Source organism: Schistocerca piceifrons, chromosome 2 (assembly GCF_021461385.2).
Source record: "Schistocerca piceifrons isolate TAMUIC-IGC-003096 chromosome 2, iqSchPice1.1, whole genome shotgun sequence".
Taxonomy (NCBI): domain Eukaryota; kingdom Metazoa; phylum Arthropoda; class Insecta; order Orthoptera; family Acrididae; genus Schistocerca; species Schistocerca piceifrons.
The window spans coordinates 930,297,480-930,323,065 of record NC_060139.1 but is presented as its reverse complement, the minus strand read 5'-3'; the positions used below and the strand labels follow the sequence as shown (position 1 = coordinate 930,323,065).

The window sequence follows — 25,586 nt, the reverse complement described above, 5'->3', positions numbered from 1 at the left end:
ACGACGCGTCTCCATTCGTCCCTCCATTCACGCCTGTCGCGGCACCACTGGAGGCGGGCTGCACGATGTTGGGGCGTGAGCGGAAGACGGCCTAACGGTGTGCGGGACCGTAGCCCTACGGTCTTGGCGTGCATCCGTGCGTCGCTGCGGTCCGGTCCCAGGTCGACGGGCACGTGCACCTTCCGCAGACCACTGGCGACAACATCGATGTACTGTGGAGACCTCACGCCCCACGTGTTGAGCAATTCGGCGGTACGTCCACCCGGCCTCCCGCATGCCCACTATACGCCCTCGCTCAAAGTCCGTCAACTGCACATACGGTTCACGTCCACGCTGTCGCGGCATGCTACCAGTGTTAAAGACTGCGATTGAGCTCCGTATGCCACGGCAAACTGGCTGACACTGACGGCGGCGGTGCACGAATGCTGCGCAGCTAGCGCCATTCGACGGCCAACACCGCGGTTCCTGGTGTGTCCGCTGTGCCGTGCGTGTGATCATTGCTTGTACAGCCCTCTCGCAGTGTCCGGAGCAAGTATGGTGGGTCTGACACACCGGTGTCAATGTGTTCTTTTTTCCATTTCCAGGAGTGTATTTATACACAAACCGATACAAAAGAGTCACATGTTTGCACCTGTTACTGTCCTTCAAGGTAGTCACCAGTGTAGAGCCCGTTGCCAACGATGTGAAGGTATAGTATACCGTTAGCAGAGCCTGTTCTGTTGATGGTGCGAATGGAGCGGTCTACTGCCTGTCGAATCTCTGGAACAGTTCATCTTCGGAATCAAATCGAAGTCACAAGGATTTGAGTCCGGGGAGTATGGTGGATGGTACAGTACTTCCCAGTCACATCGACCGAACTGAGCAGCTACAGCTTGCGCCGTATGCGCCCGAGAATTGTCGCGCAAAATTATGGGTGGGTTGCGCAGAAAGTGTCGCCGCTTCTTTCGCAAAGCTGGTCGTTTTTGGAGCATCACCTGCAACCAGCTTTGCGAAAGAACGAAATGTTCGAAACTAGTAACTAATAAATTATTTGCAACTCTGAAGGCAACCTTAATTAACAAATAACGAATATGTAAGTTGTAAACATATTAAATAACAATGCAGCTAGCTAAATCCCCCTGCCTGCTAGAAGGCGAATAAATACAATTAAAAACTCACTTATGCTGGTGGAAACTGGGACAAAGTGCGCAGTTTTATATATCTCTATGTAATCTGATTGCTACTCGTGTCAGTCACAGTACCTATTGACGTACTAAGCAGATTAACGCCGTATTTAAGAAAAGCAATAGCACGGTTGCGCAGAGTTATAGAGATTATTCTAATCTGAATCATAATGCGTATTCTAAAGAGAAAAGCTTGAGTCCATAAATCAGCAGGACTTAAGAAATAGTCCGTCGTAAGAAATGCTGGCCGACTTATCATACACAATGTCCAGCGAACAATGCGTGTAGTCTCATTCATGTTCTGTATTCCAGTAGTTTCGTGAAGCATTCGACGCTACACCACTGTACCAGACTGTTAACATGATATTTCCGAGCATATGGAACAGATTTTGAATGTGTGATGCTGTAAGGCAGCCTTTTGCTATAAAGGTTTTATATTGTTTCTGTCTGTTAAAATCCTGGGACGGAAAGTCTAGTACAACGTGTCTGCTACTGGATTTTTACTGTTTTCGAGCTTTTAAGTGGTAGTTTTTAACAGTGTATTGTGGGACGGATTTTTATATCCGTTCATAAGACGTAATTGGACTGCTGTACAATGTTCGTGAAAGAACCTGCAACACGTAAATTTTAATCTGGAACACTGAAATTCCCGAGTCCTTATTTTAAAACTGTGTTTTGCTACACATGCGCATGATCTACTTTTTGTCACCGTTAAGGTGATTGCAATCTCAGATTGAGGGTGTCGATCTTTTCTAGATACGTGATTAAATGAAATAATAGACATACAGTTATTCCTTTTGAGTTATCACTTATTATTCCCAGTTCGTTTTCGACGCCGCTTGTTATCGTATAACCTCACTAGAGATTGCACCACATTTTTTCGCTCTGTTCGTCACTTTTTTAAAAATAAAACTTCATCGATAATTTTGCTGTTCAGGTGTCACAACTATCTTGTGTCCTCAGTACTCTGTTTCCATTACAGGGTGTCCCATAATTATCTATATGATGTTTCAAGCACTGCAGCAAGGAAACTACCAACATAAATTGAAAATAAACGCGATACCTCACATGCAGCATGTAAACAAATTGTGTGCCTGTGGAATACCGTCTCAGTTACGTGACTGGATTTGAGATTTCCTGTCAGAGAGGTCACAGTTCGTAATAACTGACGGAAAGCCATCGAGTAAAACAGAGTGATTTCTGGCGTTCCCAAAGGTAATGTTATAGTCCCTCTGCTGTTCCTTATCTACATAAACGATTTAGAAGACAATCTGAGCAGTCGTCTTAGGCTGTTTGCTGTCGTTCACCGTCTGGTAATCATAAGCTCAAAACAAACTGCAAAACGATTTAGAGAAGATATCTGTATGGTGCGAAATTTGGTACTTGATCTTAAATAATGAACAGTGTGAGGTCATTCACAAGAGTGCTAAAAGGAATCCGTTAAACTTCGGTTACACGATGAAGCAATAAAATCTGAAGGCCGTGAATCCAACTAAATTCCTAAGAATCACAATTAAGAGCAACATAAATTTGAAAGAACACATAGCAAATGCTGTAGGAAGGTGATCTAAAGACTGCGTTTTATCGGCAGAAAACTTAGACGTTGCAACAGGTCTACTAAAGAGACCGCCTGCACTATACATGTCCATCTTCTTACGGAATACTGCACTGTGTGGGATTCTTACCAGATATGATTAACTGAGTACATCGAGAAAGTTCAAAGAAGAGCAGCACGTTTTGTATTATCGAGAAATAATGGAGAGAGTGTCGTGGACATGATACGCATGATCCGGGATTTGGGGTGGAGATCATTAAAACAAAAGGGCCTTCTATCACCAACTGTTTCCTCCGCATGTGATTATCATAATAAAATAAGGGAAATCAAAGGTCACACGGAAAAATTAGGTGTTCGTTTTTCCTCGTGCTGTTCGAGAGTGGAATAATAAAGATTTATTGTGAAGCTGGTTCGCTGAACCCTTTGCCATGCACTGAAGTGTGATAGGCAGAGTATCGATGTGGATGTAGGTTATTTTCCTTACAAGTATTTTAATCTAATACGTTCTGCTCTCCGTGGTGTAGTCCACCAGAGCACCATCCAAATCGATACATGTCTGCAGAAGGCGAGGAACGTTGACACAAGCACCTTGCATGGACCGGTACCCTGTGGACTCTACTGTCAAAATATCCCGTAGGTTGGCCAAATTGTGTATTTGACGTCGATACAGTTTGTCCTTTCAAACACCTCGATGCCTTCTTCCAAACCTCGATTAACCTTCATAATTCCCAACCATTTCTCTGTACACTCCAAGTTCTATCCTATCAATTATCAGACGAGTGTGAAATGGCTTTATTTCAGATCCTTCATTATTCTGTACAATGTTGTGCGTGAAATGCTCAGATCACTGGATGTAGACCTTTGAGATTTAACGGCTTCTAACAAGCGACTCTACTATCATCCCTTCTCAACCCCTCGCTTGCAAAACACTACCAGTAGCGTCAGATTTATTGTTTATTTTGGCGATTGTTAACCCAGAGGCACCATTTCCTTCAATTTCGACTGGCGTCCCCTGTCTCATCCCCCCGTAAATGTTTTTTGTAGAGTACAAACGCACGCAACACACGCGCTGTTCCAGAGACAACGTTTCGTCATGTTTTCTGGCGTACACTAATCATTTTTAAGTCCAGTGGCCGTTATCGCCACTCTCAGACTGCATCGTAACTCTTCTCCAAATTTAAAAATACTACAGTAAATCAAACAGTTGATACATAATTGTGGGTCACCCTGTTAACTACATGACTCCCACATCTTTCGCCCTCGTCACTCTTATGTCGAACGCTCTGGACGCCCTAAGTCTCTCCTTTCTGTTCGGACGCTACTGATGCTGCTCTCGTGTCTCCTTTCGGTGGTTTAGCGTCCTGCTGTCACATGATACACTTTTCAGAGACTTTGATGACTTGGCTTTATACGATATACTGATGCTGCACTGTTGTAACAAACGATTTGTTTCCCTTACAAGTGCTTTATCTTATCAAATTTCTACATACACTACTGGCCATTAAAGTTGCTACACCAAGAAGAAATGCAGATGATAAACGGGTATTCATTGGACAGATATACTATACTAGAACTGACATGTGATTATATTTTCACGCAATTTGGGTGCATAGATCCTGAGAAATCAGTACCCAGAACAACCACCTCTGGCCGTAATAACGGCCTTGATACGCCTGGGCATTGAGTCAAACAGAGCTTGGATTGGCGTGTACAGGTACAGCTACCCATGCAGCTACAACACGATACCACAGTTCATCAAGAGTAGTGACTGGCGTATTGTGACGAGCCAGTTGCTCGGCCACCATTGACCAGACGTTTTCAATTGATGAGAGATCTGGAGAATGTGCTGGTCAGGGCAGTAGTCGAACATTTTCTGCATCCAGAAAGGACCGTACAAGAATGTAGGGTTTCGCAGGGATCGAATGAAGGATAGAGCCACGGGTCGTAAAACATCGGAAATGTAACGTCCACTGTTCAAAGTGCCGTCAATACGAACAAGAGGTGATCGAGAAGTGTAGCCAATGGCACCCCATACCATCACGCCGGGTGATACACCAGTATGGCGATGACGAACACACGCTTCCAATGTGCGTTCACCGCGATGCCGCCCAACACGGATGCGACCATCATGATGCTGTAAACAGAACCTGGATTCATCGGAAAAAATGACGTTTTGCCATTCGTGCACCCAGGTTCGTCGTTGAGTACACCATCGCAGGCGCTTCTGTCTGTGATGCAGCGTCAAGGGTAATCGCAGCCATGGTCTCCGAGCTGATAGTCCATGCTGCTGCAAACGTCATCGAACTGTTGGATCTCGACCAACGCGAGCAGCAATGTCGCGATACGATAAACCGCAATCGCGATAGGCTACAATCGGGCCTTTATCAAAGTCGGAAACGTGATGGTACGCATTTCTCCCCCTTACACGAGGCATCAAAACAACGTTTAACCAGGCAACGCCGGTCAACTGCTGCCTGTGTATGAGAAATCGGTTGGAAACTTTCCTCATGTCAGCATGTGGTAGGTGTCGCCACCGGCGCCAACCTTGTGTGAATGCTCTGAAAAACTAATCATTTGCATATCACAGCATCTTCTCCCTGTCGGTTGAATTTGGCTTTTGTAGCACGTCATCTTCGTAGTGTAGCAATTTTAATGGCCAATAGTGTAAAAATGGCGTTGAAGTCTGGGTGGATTTATTTACCTATAACACAGTTTTAGTTATCGGTCACTGAATAAAAATGTGAGGTGACATCGAAGAGTTGGTCACCCTGCAATGGTTCATAAAATTTGTGGGGAGATGCAATCCATTTTTTTGACGATAGCAGCTATCCTAATGGGGCACAACTCGCCTGATATTATTTCATACAGAACACGTATGCAACTGATGAAAATTTTCAGAACTCCAACGTCGATTTTCATGTTACTTCCGGTACCCCCTATAAATGTAGGCAAGGTTCGTCAGAAACGAAGAGCACTTCATGATCACGCTCTCCGTCGTGCACATATTGAAACAGCCAGTTGCACTAGTGACATCGAGCAATACGGTCAGCCACTGCTGAAGCTCTGTTGTTACTTTCAGTTTCAGTCTTTGTGTACAGCTCTGTTGCCAGATGCTACCGACACACCACTCTGAAGTGCTAAATGGAACGTCGGTTTTCTCGCACTCCTTTTTCTTTCATTCTAGTTTTAATCTCCCAGGAAGTTTCATATCAGCGCACACTGCGCTGCAGAGTGAAAATCTCATCCCGGAAACATCCCCCTGGCTCTGGCTAAGCCATGTCTTCGCGATATACTTTGTGACCCGTTAGTCGTAGGCTCTTGCAACTAGTGTTACACGATCATTTTTCCCCAAAACTGCCCTAACTAATATGAAATCAAAGTTAAAGAGTGTAATAGTATCAGATGAATTAATTCTCATGGACTAATGCAATGAACGTTCTAATACAAAGAAAAAGAAACGTACACCATGAAGCAAATATCCGAATGGGACAGAAATCGGTGGATGTGATGCACATGTTCAGACAAACTGTTCATTACAATTTCAGCAAAACTGAATGGTTTATTCAAGAGACTGAACTAGGCAAATTGACCAAGTCGGTAACGCGTTGGTCCACCTCTGGCCCTTATGTAGGCAGTCACACGGCTTGGCATTGATTCATAGAGTTGTTGCATGTTCTCGTGAGAGAAATCATGCCAAATTTTGTCTAACTGGGGCGTCATATCATCAAAATCCTGATCTAGTTGGAAGGCTTCGCCTATATAACTCCAGACGTTCTCAATTGGCGACGTTCCTGTCAAAGGTAGAGTTCGTCAAGCACGAAGACAGGCAGTAGAAACTCTCCTCTTGTGTGGGCGGGCATTATCTTGCTAAAATTTAAGCCCAGAATGGTTCGCCACGACGGGCAACAAAACGGGGCGTACAGTATCGTCTACGTACCGCTGTCCTATTACACTACTGGCCATTAAAATTGCTACACCAAGAAGAAATGCAGATGATAAACGGATATTCATTGGACAAATGTATTATACTAGAACTGACATGTGATTACATTTTCACGCAATTTGGGTGCATAGATTCTGAAAAATCAGCACGCAGAACAACCACCCGTGGCCGTAATAATGGCCTTGATACGCCTGGGCATTGAGTCAAACAGAGCTTGGATGGAGTGTACAGGTACAGCTGCCCATGCAGCTACAACATGATACCACAGTTCATCGAGAGTAGTGACTGGTGTACTGTGACGAGCCAGTTGCTCGGCCACCATCGACCAGACGTTTTCAATTGGTGAGAGATCTGTAGAATGTGCTGGGCAGGGCGGCAGTCGAACATTTTCTGTATCCAGAAAGGCCCGTACAGGACCTGCAATATGCGGTCGTGCATTATCCTGCTGAAATTAAGGGTTTCGCAGGGATCGAATGAAGGGCAGAGGCACGGGTCGTAACACATCTGAACTGTTCAAAGTGCCGTCAATGCGAAGAAGAGGTGACCGAGACGTGTAACCAATGGCGCCCCATACCATCACGCCAGGTGATACGCCAGTATGACGACGACGAACACACGCTTCCAATGTGCGTTCAACAGCGATGTCGCCAAACACGGATGCGACCATCATGATGCTGAAAACAGAACCTGGATTCATCCGAAAAAATGACGTTTTGCCATTCGTGCACCCAGGTTCGTCTTCGAGTACACCATCGCAGGCGCTTCTGTCTGTGATGCAGCGTCAAGGGTAACGGCAGCCATGGTGTCCAAGCTGATAGTCTATGCTGCTGCAAACGTCGTCGAACTGTTGGTGCAGATGGTTGTTGTCTTGCAAACGTCCCCATCTGTTGACTCAAGGATCGAGACGTGGCTGCACGATCCGTTACAGCCATGCGGATAAGATGCCTGTCATCTCGACTGCTAGTGATACGAGGCCGTTGGGATCCAGCACGGCGTTCCGTATTACCCTCCTGAACCCACCGATTCCATATTGTGCTAACAGTCATTGGATCTCGACCAACGCGAGCAGCAATGTCGCGATACGATAAACCGCAATCGCGACTGGTTACAATCCGACCTTTATCAAAGTCTTAGGCTGTGTTCACACTGCCGGCCGGGCCGGGCCGGGCTGACGCGTACTGGCTCGGCTCGTGCCTAGCCAGCTCAGGCCGACGAGTAGTGCATTCACATTGCGCGCCGCGCCGAGCCGGGACGGCGAAATGGGGGAAAATCCACTTCTCTGATTTTCATGTTTTAAAAATTCTTAGCGGTATATAAGACTTCGCCACATCGTTTTATGAACTTATTTTTTCCTTAAAAGCGTTACTTACGTCGTGAAAAAAGAAAAAGTCTACTTATCGTTTCGCGTGATTTCTTAGTTTCGTAACGCTTCCCAACCGATTTTGAAGAAAGTATGCGGCTAAAGAATCTGATTTTTGTACACGTGGTAGTGCAACGTCTTAGCTTCGTATTGAATCATTTATCTTTCCATATTTCTTAACAGTCATTGTGAAATGATGCTATTTGTCAACGTTGTGCACTTGATTTACAAATCTTGTAGTGAAAAAGTTATGTAGCGGGTAGCTTACTGTTAGATCCGTTTTAGACCATACATTGTTGAGAATGAAATGTAGCTAAAAGTACCAAAAAGTTTTTGAAATGATAATGATACTGATATCTGTCTCTGGTCTCAAGTAATGCGAGCTATTCAGTGGCGTCAGTGCCGCGTCCGCAAGCCACGGAGTTCGCGCGGTTACAGCTTGGTTTAGTGTAGTCATATAATGCCGCACAGAAAAAAACTTATTACTGGTGATCAGCGCAGACCTAGTGCCGGCCCCTCTTATTATTTTAATGGTCATATTCTCTAGATAAATCCAAATGTATAAGAATTTTTCCCTCGGCTACTGGACAATCATCTGCTATGCTTTCATAATTGGCCACACGTTGCATCACAAAAGACAAACAATTATTTGTCATCAACATCCTACAATTAGTATGATGTACATTTCGTATTTCGAACTAAAAGATAACTGAAGCGCAATTCTGTAGTCTCGTTGTCTACTTCGGCAGAAAAAATAATGGAGAGTTAATGAAACTACTATAGATCGACAGAGATGTGCGTACATTGTTCTTCATTGTTTTTTTTTTTCCTTCCTCAGCGGGCTGCGCTGCACTGTCAAGGTAATCCCCACTCTTTGGCTAAATGGCTGGCGGGAGGCCAAATACATAAATTTAAAAAGATCCCCACCCTTCGACAGCTGACAAGCAAGTCAGTAGAAAACGCAGCTGCAGTCAACAGTTGCTCGCCTTTAGCTAGTCTGTGCTGTCGTATAGAACAATGTCTTCACTCTTTTATTGGTATTGTTTTGACTCTGCAGTAACTCGTCGAGTTTTGAAGTACAGAAGAACTAGGAGGTTATGGATTCATCCCATAAATAGCGACCGACATTTAGGAGAGTTTTTTTCTTTATATGAAGAACTTAAAAACTATCTTGAAAAATTTTATTCAAATTACAGAATGAATCATAATACATTTCAGTATGTGCTGCAGAACATTCAAGACAAAATTTCTAAACAGAACACAAATTTTCGCAGAAGTATAACAGCAGAAGAAAAATTGTGTATAACGATAAGGTAAGATTCGTTAGTACACACTTTTTGGTTTGCAGTAGAACTTTGTACAGCATTCACTACCTCCAATTAACTGCAGTCATGCTTTTGTATTTTAAATTTCACAAACGCTTAACTCTGAGGGGAAGAGTGTTTATGGGACTCCTGAGAATCATTAGGAAGTAATTAGCTTCGTCATTTTGGGTAATGTCTTGCTGTGCCTTCAACAAAGAATCGCAGAAATACTCCTTCAGAATTTTCCAACTTTTTTCTTCTTTTTTCTTCATGATGCAGCGCTTGGCAGTGGTAATGGTTCATCATGTGGAGCCACTGATGACCTCACAGAATTCTTTTCATTTCCTTGTAAGATAGACAGATTGATAGGCGAAGAGTTTTGAGATAATGCCCTTTGACTTAGTGGTTCTATTTCCACTGATAAGGAACTGCCACAGCATGACTTAACAATGCATTATCATCTGGTAGGGACACATTTCCGTCCCTCAGTGACATATCTGTCTCCGTTTACAAGTAAATGCGAACTATTCAGTGGCGGCAATGCCGCGATCGCTGGCAAGCAATTGTTGTAAATGCATGTAAATACGGTAGATTAAATAAATGAAATAAAAGTAATTTCGCATGTATCATTATAAGAAACGTAATTTTTCCTCACTGATTGTGAAATGTGAGGTAACATCTTAAAATAAAAGACGTGTGCAGTCACACTTGTGAAGAAAGCAGAAGGGGGACGTGTGATGCGTGTACTGCAGAAGCTGTAGTGCTGCTCCACAGGCTCGCGCCTGCGGTCGCTGACGCTGACGCTGACGCTGCACTGGGGAGGGTTGACCCTCGGCTTGAGACGGAAGTTCTAGCGCCGGGGCGCTTCGCCTTCCTCATGGCGGTGTGGTGAGTGGAGTCTTGACGGTGAGAACGGCTTGGCGGTGTGCATGCTGCTTTCTTTTTTTTTTTTTTTTTTTTTTTTCGAAAGATGAAAGGACAGTCAGAGAGATAGTTAGAGAGGCGGGAAACGAGCGGCCGGAATTTCTGGCCGGTGGTGAAGAACGACTCACGCCAACGTAAGATGATGATGCTCTCGCAGTGCAATGCTACTTAGGTGACTGAAGCATATGAAGCACGTGGGAGGGGATACGGCCCGTCACGTGGGTTTCCATGAGTTCCGCCAAGAGTTGCCATTCGCTTGGCGTGAAGATGGGATGTTTGTTAATGATGGAGAATTCCTTCTTGGTCTAGAAATTGAGCCACCTGAGCTGATACTGGCTAAGGCGATGAGGGCGGTGGGGGAGGGGAGGCCTAACACCTGATCGTGAATAGGGGTACGGTCGGTCAAAGAAGGGGTAGGACCCGTTCTGGAGCGACGCCGCAAGGCCCTGAAGGAAAGGCTGGAACTCGTGTGCAGCCGGGAATTTGGGGTTCTGCAACCTCTGAACGATGGACTGCTCGACCTGGGAGGAGTCGGTCGTTGCCACAGCACGTTGACTTGCGGACGTCGGAACTGAGGGGGACGACTGTGGTGGCACATCGTCAGTGTCCATAGGCGCAACTACGTGCGTTGAGGCAGGGGATGGAGCGGCGGTTGTCGGCGTGGCCGCATCGACCCCCACCGGCCGTCGCACGGGGGGGGGGGGGGGGGCGGCGGCGGGAACCGCCGACGTCTTCTGGGGGTGCTGCAACCTCTTGACGAGGGACTGCTCCACAGGGGAGGAGTCGGTCGTTGCCACAGCACGGTGGCCTGCAGACGTCGTAACTGAGTGGGACGTCTGTGGCGGCACATATCGTCGGTGTCCATAGGCGCAACCACTTGCGGCGCGGCAGTGGACGGGGCGGCGGTTGTCCGCGTGGCCGCATCGACCCCCACCGGCCGTGTCACGGGGGGGGGGGGGGGGGCGGCGGCGTAAACCGCCGACGTCTTCTTGATGGCTCGCAGCTCATCGCGCAGCTGCTGGAGCTGGCGATGTACGGCAGTGAGCTCCTCCTTCAGCGCGGCCCGTTCGGCCGCAAAGGCGGCTTGGAAGCCGGCCATAGCGTGGTCGGTGGCGGCTTCAAGACGGCGCGGCTCGCACCCCTCGCCGGAGCGGGGGGGCGGGGTGGCCAGCGTGGCGCTTGACGCCGCCGCAGGACGTGGTGCGGCGGACAGACGGCGTAACTCCCGTAGATAGCCGCAGCTACGCGAGTTTGCGGCGTGTGACCCGCCACAGTTCGCGCATCTGCTGGCCATACCACGAGGCTCCGTACAACAGCGGGTGTCGTGAGCCGCCGCGCACTTCAAGCACGCGACGGCGTTCGTGCACTCCCGCGCGGCATGCCCCAGCTGCTGGCAATTGTAGCACTGGAGGCCCTTCCTGTTCTGCTGCATGTGCCTGCGCTGTGGCTGCCGATGGCGGCGGCCGGTGAATCCCAACGCATGGATGAGAGTTTCTAGTGCGGCGGCAATCTGCTTCACAGCCATAGCGTTACGTGCGCGGTGACAGTAGCAAGTGCGTCGCAGCGAGTCGAGCAGCGGAACTCGGTGGGGCGCCTGCGGTCGGCTCGCGGCGGCAATATTAAATACTCGGGATGTCGCCGGCTCCGGGAGGCTCACGCCGTGTCGGCGCGGCCCGGCCGCCAGTGTGAACACCGCAATTCAAAACCATGTGTTTGATATCGAAGCGGGCGGCGGCCCGGCCAGGCTCGGCTCGGCCCGGCCGGCAGTGTGAACGCAGCCTTAAACGTGACGGTACGCATTTCTGCACCTTACACGAGGCATCACAACAACGTTTCACTAGGTAACGCTGGTCAACTGCTGTCTGTGTATGAGAAATCGGCTGAAGAAGCGAGCAGGTGCGATCTGGTCACGTAGGCACACAGCATAACAACAGCCGGTCCAGAGACGGTGCTTTGGTGAGCGAAACGTAGAAAACAAGTATTCTTAGAAATAAAACGCCCGCAGCAAATAAGATCGAAATGTGCAGTGAGAACCATTCAGGCTACCTGTGTGAGCGTGAGAACCGCTAGGACCCAAGCTCTGCGAAAAACCGAATGTTCAACACAATGTAAGTGATGCCAGGTCTGGCAAACGCAAATATCTTAGCAGTTACAAACAGACGGCTACGCTGTCGAGGACGATCTCATTCGCTGTAGAAAAAGGTAGAAAGAGCAGAGCGCTATTTTTCAGCATCAAATACTAGGAAACGCTTTACTAGTCAACCACCTGAAATCAGAGACAGAGAGGGACCAGTTTCCTGAAAGGCACCTTTTGGATGGTCAGTGCTGAGAATATCGGTAGCTCAGCCAACTAAAACGACGTAAAGAACGAAAACGTGAAAGTCAGAAACGTCTTTTCCGGCAGTAGACGAACAAAATCACTTCATCGTCAGGGCCCTACGCTGCCAGACTTCTTCTCCGCCCCTCATCAGCCAAGCACATGAGCGCCTGTTCGGGCAGATAACCTGGCGACCTAGAAATACTTCTGGCTGAGTTGCTCAGCAGAATTGTTGGCGCGAAACCAATAACTGATTTTTTTAGCCGCTTAAGCATCCGCCGGCATTTCTAGCCGCTACAGCAAGGCGAATCGTAGGGACAAATTATTTTCACTAAGTAATTTTCAAGCTTAACTCTGAAGATTTAATTGCGGATTTTTATGCTTTCCGTTCTGGCCACAGACGGAAATGCCTATCCATCTATTGCTTTATTTATTACTATTTCCGGAATCACAGTACAACCTATCGAACATTATTGTTTTATACTGGAACACGACTGTTAGAACCTGAGCGCCGACACTTTATCCAAATATGCTAACGTAATAGTTCGATATTTCCAATGTTTGTAAGATGTTTTATTGCACATCTTAATGTAATAAACTCAGTTAATTACCATTCTTGTTTAACATCGTAAGTTACTAATTGGCTGTTCATAATTTTGGAGGGGCTACGATATGCTTTTGTCAGATGACAAGGCCAATTTATATGGGATATTAGGGGCATTGGTACAGATATTGTATCTTACTATGTACCAACTTCAGTGAGTATTGCTTTTTGTATTTTTTATTTTTATTTATTTATTTATTTATTCTCTTGAATTCAACAGTCCTCCCGCCAACACGTCGCTTGATTTACTGTCTGATGTTGTCCGTGCGGTCGCAACTTCATGGCAATGCGGACTACGACTGCCTCCGTGCATCCATACTTCAGTACCTGCCCTGCAACTCAGGGTAAAATAAACTTTAATGGCTTAGGCCCACATACGAATCAACCTAAAACGCGCTACTAGTAACAGCTGTTATTATTAGTCTGCGCCGGCCGGTGTGGCCGTGCGGTTGTAGGCACTTCAGTCTGAAACCGCGCGACTGCTACGGTCGCAGGTTCGAATCCTGCCTCGGGCATGGATGTGTGTGATGTCCTTAGGTTAGTTAGGTTTAAGTAGTTCTGAGTTCTAGGGAACTGATAACCTCAGCTGTTAAGTACCATAGTGCTCAGAACCATTTGAATCATTTTATCGGTCTGCAAACGAACTAAATACTGATGTAGTGTTGTTCAGTACACTGTCCTCAGTCATCACTAGAAATATCTCGACTAAGACCCCTAACACCATTTGTGGTATACAAGCTCTATGATAGCACTTCTGTATACAAATATTTTAGCACAAGTATACACATTTGTAAAAGAAGAAAGAGCAGAAAGTAGTTCACGAAATCTGGCTTATGTTGGAGCATAAAATTTTCGTTGATATGAAGCTTTGTTACTGTAACTGTTATACTATGACGAAAAGATATTCTCATTTAACACGCCTTTTTTGTCTGTTAAAGGCTTACTTTGAATCCTGCAAAACGGCACGTATACTGCGTAACACAGTATCCTTTGTGACGTCATGGAACTCCAACCTGAGGCCAAGCTCCGCCTGCTGTATCTTGGCGGCATTGTGCGCCTGGTCGGAGAAGAATGGGATCACGAGGAACGGGACACCGTGATAAGTGGCCTCGTTCATACTCTGGAGCCCTCCCTGCATGACGAACAGGACCACCTTAGGGTGAGCTGAGGACAGAACAAGTAACAGTCACAACATTTTTTCCACAGCATTTCCAACAATTCCTACCAATATTAATCAAATAGAAATGTTTATTTGTGAATAATTCTGTATGGAGGAAAATTATATGAAATAGGTTACACAGCTGGTCATTAAAATTTCAACACTGGGCTGGACAGCAAATATTGAAACTTGCAAATTATGGGGGAAAAATACAAAATTTAAGTGTTTAGTTGATTTTAGGTTATTTGGGTTATTACACAGAAGTGGAAATGGTTCTGATGGACCTAAGCATCCAACTGAACTTGGATCACAGGTATGGAAATATTGTTCCATGTTGCTTCAGCTCTATGATACAGTGCTTAAATCGTAATGCATGGAAGTCCCACCCTATGTCTTGGGTTTTAGCCAGCACAGTAGATCAGCGTTTCCAATCAGAGTGCTGGCTGCCCTCTGTAATATTATGAATTGAAAAATTCCTTGTGATATTGTGAGAGATTGGAGGGCACTATCACTCCTGACTTGCTGTCATGCCACTTAAATGTTCTTAGGGAAAATGATCTTTATTACAATCTGACTTCACAAATCACAATGAAATGGTGGTCAGTAGTTAACGCTCTTGCTTGTGTACTCTAGTGAAGGAGTAGCGGTAAGCTTTAAATGCATTCAAAGGAATAGGGCGCCAATTTAAATGACTCCAGTAAAGGCATACGACGACTGAGGGCCGAGGGGAGCGATTTTTCCGCGGAACCTGGATGTAAACATTTCAGGACGGCCGACTTCTGTAGCCTCATTGTGCAGACACATTGGATGGTACCAATCAGTCAGGGGCCACATCCAGGTAGGCTGACCAGCGCTGAGGCGACGCCACTGCAATGGGCAAAGCGTTTAAGACCAGCAATATGGCAGAGCATGGGCCCTTGTTAGGCAGGAAGCCGACGAGAAAACTGTGACCTTTCTGCGAATTTCTGTGGCACAGGTCACAGACGTCCAGACTCTGTTACAAAACATATTTGTGAAGGTACGAGGCTTTTAGCGAGTTTATGGCGGTGCTTTGGAAACTTCGAAATGGACGCAACAGGGGAGATAACGATCTTTTTATAGAGGGCTGTGGTTCCATCCTGGTCATGTCGTTAGCAAAGGACGTGTCATGAACACATGGGAAAGAGGCTGCAAAGCTGAATCTTTTCTCCCAATTATCTTTAAAGTGTCTGATTGGTCAAATCTGTGAATGCAGAGCAAGGGTCAGTCTTCCATCTTCGAATGTGGCACTAGAGCTCATGATTGGCATGTGCTAAAGTGGGAGTAGTCTAAGATGTAAATGTGCTTTGCTACCAAGCTGGTGAGCAAAGCAGAGAGAAAGAGAAGTGGTGTCTTGTACTGACACTTCACTAGTAAAGAACTGAAGGTCTCTACCTAAATGGTGAGACTTGTGCCCTTGCTAGTTTGTCACTTATAGCCTGTGCCAGTCACCTTCTGAACCATGCTTCTAGCATAAAGCACACAACAAATAATGCGTGGGTGTATTTATTTGTCTTGAGTCAGCCGTCTAAACATTTGACTTATTCCGTCATGCATAGTCGTGGGACGGAGTGAGGTTGGTTTGGCAGACCATTAAACAGGTCCACCTGTACACTGGAATCCACCGGGCTTTCAGAGGCTCATAGGGAAGTACCTTCATTCCGAATTAGCCGAACACGAGACCGCGTACTTCCATTTTTCGGGCACGCGCCATTAATAACAGATTGCTGCCGTGAATGACTTCAGTCGCCGAACGCATCGTGGTGTCCCGCCTGGACCAGGAGAAGGGTAAAGTATTCGCTGCTATGACGTAGGGCTCCTGTATGTGTTTCTCAGCACCCTGTTCTTTCGAACCATATTTTTCTTTTTGGAGTAGTATAGATGCTTGATGATGGTGTTGTTTTTGTGCCATACCCCGGATTCACGTGTATGAAGTCAGATAAACCGATTATTGTTCTGGTTAGTGTCGTGTATCTATCCCCAGCTGATCACTTTGTCCACCATAGACCCCATATTAGTGAAAGCGTTTGTCAAAAATGTTTGTGTCACGTTTCATTAACTTTTTTTTGTCTTGTGATGTTAAGAGTGAATAAATCTATTTTTATTTAGATCACTACTCCTCCCGGTGTTCTGATTAATATTACCTTTGGCATTTTTAATAAAGTCCTGATTACAAAAGTAAGTAGGAAGTTTGCAACTGAACAGCATCTTCATTAGTGACTATAGTATCGATTGATTGGTATTCCATATGTTGTTCTATTACGTTTTCCTAAATTCCCTGCTATTGTACTTAAACTGACTTTTATCCTACTAAATCACATGCCTTTGTACGGTTTTTTAACTAGTACACTCGTTCATATATGAAGTGTTAGAGAACTTAATTTTACTTGCTGCCTATAGTGAGTAAATGTTCACGTACGACTAAATTCCATAGTTTAAACTTGCACATGAAAATGGCCCTCGATAGGCACAAAAAGGTCACCACACTTGATACTCGATGCTGGGTTCTACATTTTTCTTTAACACCACTTACAACACATCTGATTTTAACTGACACTGAGTACTTTATTGGAGAAACAGAAAGGTACCCATCACAATTGTCCTGAAGCTTTTTCCTCTGACTCATTCTCTGCTAGCACAACAATGATCATTGGCTACTGAAAAATTGTTTTTTTTTTTCTTCTATTTCCTGATCTATGTCACTGACATCTTTCTCCATCCACCGAATACTAAGTTCTTCAAATTTGGAAACGTTCCTGTGACACATTTTGTGCTATACGGAAGAGAATAGGTAAACAGTTCAAGAGGTGCGGTCTAGGAGATCACAACACATGTTAGTAACACGTGTTAGCGAGAAACAAAGAAGGTGATAACGCAACCGACGACAAAACTTTGTACGGTTGATGGTTTAAGGAGGTTAGGAGGTACTGTACAAGCATTCCGCTGGTACAGACCTTGGAGGGCAAGTTCCAAAATTTTCGCGTGGTCTGAGAGACCACATCTTGTTACGTTAAGAGTTTATTAAAGTAAATTGTAAGAATTTGAAGTCAATCGGCCAAGGACTTTTTAAGTGTTTTGATAATAACGTGTTCCCCTTATATACTAGTACAGACAATGCTGCAAACTCAATTTGTATATAACTGCGCTAACGTGTATAAAAGTCATTAGTGCTATGATTAATGTCAATAATTTACCTTTATTTCAGAAAGTCCTATTTCCGGCGTTATTACCCATTTGCTTAGCCGTACATCAGTGTGACTGAGATTGTTCTGTTAGCGTCTATGTTTTAGTTCTTTTTAGGAGTTGGAAATTCATCACAACATCCAGTTCGTTTGCTGAATTGTACAACGTGCATTACTTGTTTGTTCTGCATCGTCTAGTGGTCTCAACATGCAAATGGAAACATGTTTCGTTGTTTTACCTGTTGCAATTTTATGTACCGCATATTACATGGCCTAACACGTCCAGAGAAGATAAGATTATGGAGATGAGTTGCTTAAAACTTTCCACAGTACAATTACTGACTTATCTGTTGATAGGCATCTGCTTTGGATTTAATATATTCTACGCTTTACTCCCTGATAGCTATTTGGTCAGTTTTCTGTTTCGCCGGGGCACGAGAAGATAATCAAAATCATCGGGCCAGTTACATTTAAATAATTATGGCAGTTTAAACCAAGAATCATCTTCTTATGGTAACTGTCTGAAATGATCGTAACGGAGATTTTATAACTGTTTATGTTATTTAATCTGACTGTTTTAGATTAAATCTGACTCATTTTCTGATCTGAATTTAACTGTAAATGAGAGGTACGTATAGCTTCTGCGCCGTACAAACAATATTGATATAATCAAAGATTGTGGGGTTGTGGTAACTCCTCTAAAATTACAGTCCGTTCATTAGTTACTTTTCACTGGGAGCTGTGATACGTTGCGTGAATTGTGTCTGTAAATTTCTTGTAAAAAGATTTCATTGAAATAAGAAATCTCTTCTACACTCCTGGAAATGGAAAAAAGAACACATTGACACCGGTGTGTCAGACCCACCATACTTGCTCCGGACACTGCGAGAGGGCTGTACAAGCAATGATCACACGCACGGCACAGCGGACACACCAGGAACCGCGGTGTTGGCCGTCGAATGGCGCTAGCTGCGCAGCATTTGTGCACCGCCGCCGTCAGTGTCAGCCAGTTTGCCGTGGCATACGGAGCTCCATCGCAGTCTTTAACACTGGTAGCATGCCGCGACAGCGTGGACGTGAACCGTATGTGCAGTTGACGGACTTTGAGCGAGGGCGTATAGAGGGCATGCGGGAGGCCGGGTGGACGTACCGCCGAATTGCTCAACACGTGGGACGTGAGGTCTCCACAGTACATCGATGTTGTCGCCAGTGGTCGGCGGAAGGTGCACGTGCCCGTCGACCTGGGACCGGACCGCAGCGACGCACGGATGCACGCCAAGACCGTAGGATCCTACGCAGTGCCGTAGGGGACCGCACCGCCACTTCCCAGCAAATTAGGGACACTGTTGCTCCTGGGGTATCGGCGAGGACCATTCGCAACCGTCTCCATGAAGCTGGGCTACGGTCCCGCACACCGTTAGGCCGTCTTCCGCTCACGCCCCAACATCGTGCAGCCCGCCTCCAGTGGTGTCGCGACAGGCGTGAATGGAGGGACGAATGGAGACGTGTCGTCTTCAGCGATGAGAGTCGCTTCTGCCTTGGTGCCAATGATGGTCGTATGCGTGTTTGGCGCCGTGCAGGTGAGTGCCACAATCAGGGCTGCATACGACTGAGGCACACAGGGCCAATACCCGGCATCATGGTGTGGGGAGCGATCTCCTACACTGGCCGTACACCACTGGTGATCGTCGAGGGGACACTGAATAGTGCACGGTACATCCAAACCGTCATCGAACCCATCATTCTACCATTCCTAGACCGGCAAGGGAACTTGCTGATCCAACAGGACAATGCACGTCCGCATGTATCCCGTGCCACCCAACGTGCTCTAGATGGTGTAAGTCAACTACCCTGGCCAGCAAGATCTCCGGATCTGTCCCCCATTGAGCATGTTTGAGACTGGATGAAGCGTCGACTCACGCGGTCTGCACGTCCAGCACGAACGCTGGTTCAACTGAGGCGCCAGGTGGAAATGGCATGGCAAGCCGTTCCACAGGACTACATCCAGGATCTCTACGATCGTCTCCATGGGAGAAAAGCAGCCTGCATTGCTGCGAAAGGTGGATATACACTGTACTAGTGCCGACATTGTGCATGCTCTGTTGCCTGTGTCTATGTGCCTGTGGTTCTGTCAGTGTGATCATGTGATGTATCTGACCCCAGGAATGTGTCAATAAAGTTTCCCCTTCCTGGGACAATGAATTCACGGTGTTCTTATTTCAATTTCCAGGAGTGTATTTATTATTCTCATTCACATTTCACTGTTGTAGTGACGCTAATTAATTAGCAAACACCCCTTTCCTGATTGCACCATGTTTCGTCATGCAGACAAAATAAACTTGTTCACGCAATTGTAATCGACATCAGTTCTTTATTATGTTCATCTTGTGCTGCCTCCCCTCCATTAACTAAAGCATTTGTACAAATCAGCCTACCCACTATTAATCCGCTGCTACAGTCTCTGCTAGTGTCTGCCGCCGTCCATCACTTTTACATACCCTGTCGAGTCTGTGAAATCTTCTGTCCGTGACTGCTAGTATCCGGACACCTTTTCGTCGTCCCTGGGTGTCTACAGCATCTATCGAATGACGCAGCTGGGTACCGTCCTGACGCTAGCCATGCCGCTTACGAGGTTTTTCACAATACTTGTTACGTGTTGTAACGACATTTTCAGTCCCCAACAATTGTCCTTTCAAATTCGTACATTATTATGGATCAACTTTTACCTAGTCTGGGGTTTGATTTCAAATTGTTTCAAATCGAACTATGCATACGCAAATTTCTATTGGTTTTCAGTGAGTAAAAGTGTAACGAGACATCGGAGTTGAGCATAGAATCGTTGCACAATTGAGACAAAGGACAGATACAAAGTTTTGGAAAAAAAGTCTGAAAATCATATTTGTTGGCAAAACACCACTGTCATACGTTTGCCTAACTTTTTAACCAAGTCTCAACATCTTACATTTCCTATGAAAGAATCATGCACCCACCTTGTGCCATGAAATTTTATTTAATGTTTAGCGTAATTAGTGTTAATGTCAATCTACAAATCATACTTTTGTAGGTTAGTGGCAATACTGTCTCTTTCAGCGTTAAGTCCTTTTTAATTAACGTGAAGCCAAAGTCAGAATATAAAGAACAGATACTAAACGCAGTACACAAACTGCTATTATCTATTCCACCATATTCATTATGGATACTCTCTGGCCTGAGATTCACATAAAAGTATTCTTTTTAAGTACAAAATACACTCCTAGAAATTGAAATAAGAACACCGTGAATTCATTGTCCCAGGAAGGGGAAACTTTATTGACACATTCCTGGGGTCAGATACATCACATGATCACACTGACAGAACCACAGGCACATAGACACAGGCAACAGAGCATGCATAATGTCGGCACTAGTACAGTGTATATCCACCTTTCGCAGCAATGCAGGCTGCTTTTCTCCCATGGAGACGATCGTAGAGATGCTGGATGTAGTCCTGTGGAACGGCTTGCCATGCCATTTCCACCTGGCGCCTCAGTTGGACCAGCGTTCGTGCTGGACGTGCAGACCGCGTGAGACGACGCTTCATCCAGTCCCAAACATGCTCAATGGGGGACAGATCCGGAGATCTTGCTGGCCAGGGTAGTTGACTTACACCTTCTAGAGCACGTTGGGTGGCACGGGATACATGCGGACGTGCATTGTCCTGTTGGAACAGCAAGTTCCCTTGCCGGTCTAGGAATGGTAGAACGATGGGTTCGATGACGGTTTGGATGTACCGTGCACTATTCAGTGTCCCCTCGACGATCACCAGTGGTGTACGGCCAGTGTAGGAGATCGCTCCCCACACCATGATGCCGGGTGTTGGCCCTGTGTGCCTCGGTCGTATGCAGTCCTGATTGTGGCGCTCACCTGCACGGCGCCAAACACGCATACGACCATCATTGGCACCAAGGCAGAAGCGACTCTCATCGCTGAAGACGACACGTCTCCATTCGTCCCTCCATTCACGCCTGTCGCGACGCCACTGGAGGCGGGCTGCACGATGTTGGGGCGTGAGCGGAAGACGGCCTAACGGTGTGCGGGACCGTAGCCCAGCTTCATGGAGACGGTTGCGAATGGTCATCGCCGATACCCCAGGAGCAACAGTGTCCCTAATTTGCTGGAAAGTGGCGGTGCGGTCCCCTACGGCACTGCGTAGGATCCTACGGTCTTGGCGTGCATCCGTGCGTCGCTGCGGTCCGGTCCCAGGTCGACGGGCACGTGCATCTTCCGCCGACCACTGGCGACAAGATCGATGTACTGTGGAGACCTCACGCCCCACGTGTTGAGCAATTCAGCGGTACGTCCACCCGGCCTCCCGCATGCCCACTATACGCCCTCGCTCAAAGTCCGTCAACTGCACATACGGTTCACGTCCACGCTGTCGCGGCATGCTACCAGTGTTAAAGACTGCGATGGAGCTCCGTATGCCACGGCAAACTGGCTGACACTGACGGCGGCGGTGCACAAATGCTGCGCAGCTAGCGCCATTCGACGGCCAACACCGCGGTTCCTGGTGTGTCCGCTGTGCCGTGCGTGTGATCATTGCTTGTACAGCCCTCTCACAGTGTCCGGAGCAAGTATGGTGGGTCTGACACACCGGTGTCAATGTGTTCTTTTTTCCATTTCCAGGAGTGTATAGCAGTTTTGTTAAGTCTATGTGTTTTGAGTTTGATACAGTAGTTTTCTTAAGTCTTTGTGTTTCAAGGTCGATGTTTGCTTTCCATCTGCTTGTTTGGGCACTAGACTGTGCAAGACATCCACACACTGTGGAAAAATAGCAAGCTGTGGTCGCCCATTATTCCACTTGAAGAAACTGGTGATCTGCCATGACTCCAACGAAGAATGTGTTACTTTAAACAACAGTTCACGGCAATCTGTAGAAAACACCGTCATCGTAATATTTTTGAAGTGTACTCTTACATTGTTACCACGAACATCAACTTTTAGTTTTGTAGTGAGGTCAGTAACACTCTTAAGTTTCCTGAAATCCTCAGCGTCCATTTTAGAGACTAGAATGCTGAAGCCGTGGAATGTGAGGTGATGGTGGGGCAATATTTCAAGAACTTTTAGCTTTAATGAAGAAATGGGCGTCATTGTAGCCAATGAGCGTTCCTAGAGCAGTGAAAATTTGTGCTTTGGTAGCTTATGGATGTGAACATCAGAGAAATCGGCGAGAGAGCTTTTCGCAAATGTTCATGTATAAAATGTTGGGGTACAGCACTGATAAAGCTGGTTAACCGTAAGATCAGCAGATGTCAGCAACATACAAACGTGCTTCAGCATCAAAATCTACGACGGTGTGTTTTAGGCCCTTGTGGCTCTCAGCACCTCATTTACTTACGTCTGAGTAGAATTGTGGATCAAACGTGGTACGCAGAGGTTAACACAGTGGACACTACTTCTGGAGGATACCGCGTCAAATCCCATTTAGGTCATCCCGATAACCGTTATTCGTGGCTTCCCTAGATCACTTATGGAAAGTAACTGACCAGTTGCTTTGAAAAGGGTACGGCCGATTTCGTTTCTCAGTATGGCCTGTGCCTTTTCTGTAATGGCCTCATCACTGACGGGACATTAACTTCTAATTTTTGTTCCTTCTACTCAGGAGATAAGTCTTCGACTTGAAACGGTACAGTAGTTTCCGCTCCATAAGCAGCAGGTTTCACTGCTCGCTCGTACCGGGAAATACAAACAGAAGCAGCTCCACCGCCAATTTTATTGCACGACGCGGCTGGCCGCGGGTGCAACAGAACCCATGTGGACGGGTGGAAAGAAATGTGTCAGGCTTCATAATACGTATTTATATGTGACGCGTATTATGCATTTCTTGTACGTGAATGTGAATCTGCACCTGAACTTTCCTAATCCTCCTCACACCTTTCCGTAATGCGTGGCCAAATCTTAGTTGGGAAGTAGTTCTGTAGAATAGTATTGCCAACCTCACTCCTGGGTAGCGGATCAGAGAGACATCACAGGCAGGTAAAAGTCAAAGACGTCCCAGTGTCACAAGATTTTGAGTGTAGAGGTTGGTCACGGTCAAGCGGTTCGACCATCTCCTCCACCGGGGCCCAGGAAGACCTCTGGGTGCCCGCGATATTCTGGGAGTGTTACAGAAGACGGGTAAGTGAACAGACGTGCCCTCTGTGCGTCTGTCTCAATGTTCACGCATGGATAGAGGTATTTGAATATTTGTACTAATTCTTTTATTTCCAGCTTTGGATTGTGTAAGGAAATGATGTTCTCGTTTAATTTCGGAAATTTGACCCCCCTGTGTTAATGTATCTAGTCCCCAGTTTGCGCGTTATACTCCTCACATGGTGGATGTCCTATGTAAAATATTGGGAGACTTTGGTGGTATACATTTGGCCAACGCAATACCGTCTTGCCCGTAGAAATGTGCATGCAGATTAGTATATAATATACCCGAGCTATAAGTTGTAAAATTGTAATATCTGGAAACTGGAACAATTGCTGCAATCGCTGTAAAATCGAGTGATAATGTTTAAAATAAATAGGTAATCAGTTGTCATCAATCTTTAACATACCTTAAAAATCACAAAGAAGTCAAGTTAAAGGAATTCATGTAAATAAAATATATAGAATGCAGGGACCCACACATCAGCGTGTGATCCCTGCAGCCCCTTGCCTAGTGTCGTACAGAAAGGGCACGCTCTCTAGGTAGCGCTCTCAAGCTCCCCTCCCCAGTTATCCGTTGCGCAATTTTCATTCAGGGCTTGACGACATCAACTTTCATCTGGCGTCCCTAGGCAAGGAGGTTAGACGGGAATCTTTCAGACTGTACCAGCCATATTGAATTCTAGGATGTTAAACAATCATCGGCCTGAGATAAGCTCCATTAACGTAACTTCAAGAAGCCTCCACGGAAGTGTCAGATACTCGTATTGCATAAGAGGGACTTGTTTGCCTGTAATACATGGTACTTACTGAGACGTGATAAATTCTTTATGTGGAAAAAGAAGAAATGCGGTGGTTGGGAGCTTACCGAGAACATCCTGCTGCGGCAGCCACTTGCTGACCATCACGTTATCTGGCTGTCCAGGCAGTGATTCATTCTCCCACTGCCAGAGGACTCGCTGTGGCAGCTGACGAAAGACATCCAGGAAGGCCTTGGCCTTCTCCCACGGCAAAGCGCTGCTTTTGACATTGGAGCCGAGACTGAAGTAGATCACTCCGTGTTCTGCCCCGTCCATAAACTCCCGGATGCGCTGCAACAATGGACGTAGTGAAAACCAGATTTTATTTGTGGAAGATTTTTTTCAGTATCCTCCCTGTTATCCGGATTTTGCATCAAGCTACTTCTATCCTGTGCCAGTATTAAGGCCTGCTTGGCTATTAACGATCGACAATCAGATTAAGGGTGCTGTCAACAACTGGCTAAGGCGTCTGAAGGCACCACTATTTGATGAAGGGTTAAAGAAGCTCATGTCGCCATATGTTAAATGTTTAAATTTGTACGGCAACTATGTGAAGAAATAAAACAAACATGTAAGTACAGATGGTATGTAATAAAAACATCTGCTTTTGTAATAGCCAATTGCAGGTTAATGTATGAATAGGACTTGCATGGCCGGCCGGAGTAGCCGAGCGGTTCTAGGCGCTACAGTCTGGAACCGCGGGACCGCTACGGTCACAGGTTCGAATCCTGCCGCGGGTATGGATGTGTGTGATGTCCTTAGGTTAGTTAGGTTTAAGTAGTTCTAACTTCTAGGGGACTAATGACCACAGAAGTTAAGTCCCGTAGTGCTGAGAGCCATTTGAGCCAAGGACTTGCATGAATACGTCAGTATCAGTCACTTGAGTCTGTATTTTATAAAGAGATTACTGTTCTATCACACCCTATGAATGGAAAACCTTCCTCAAATCTAAGAATTCAATGTATGTTTCCTTGTTTTTCATGAACCGCCCTCTGTTATTAACTGTTATAATAAAATAGTTTCTCGAATACCTCTGGTCCTCTCAAGTTCCAACTGTTCCCCTTCTAATCTGCTTTCGATACTCCC

At 46.1% G+C, this 25,586-nt stretch overlaps 1 protein-coding gene across 1 annotated transcript in view; it reads right to left on the bottom strand.

Moving 5' to 3' along the window:
* Window positions 1-25,586, bottom strand: part of LOC124776727 (UDP-glucosyltransferase 2-like) — a 111,171-nt gene that overhangs the window by 9,921 nt on the left and 75,664 nt on the right. The window contains exons 5-6 of the mRNA XM_047251846.1: window positions 24,569-24,791; window positions 14,115-14,334 (exon numbers count right to left, since the gene is read on the bottom strand). Coding sequence (XP_047107802.1) covers window positions 14,115-14,334; window positions 24,569-24,791 — 443 coding nt within the window. The remainder of the gene's footprint in view (window positions 1-14,114; window positions 14,335-24,568; window positions 24,792-25,586) is intronic.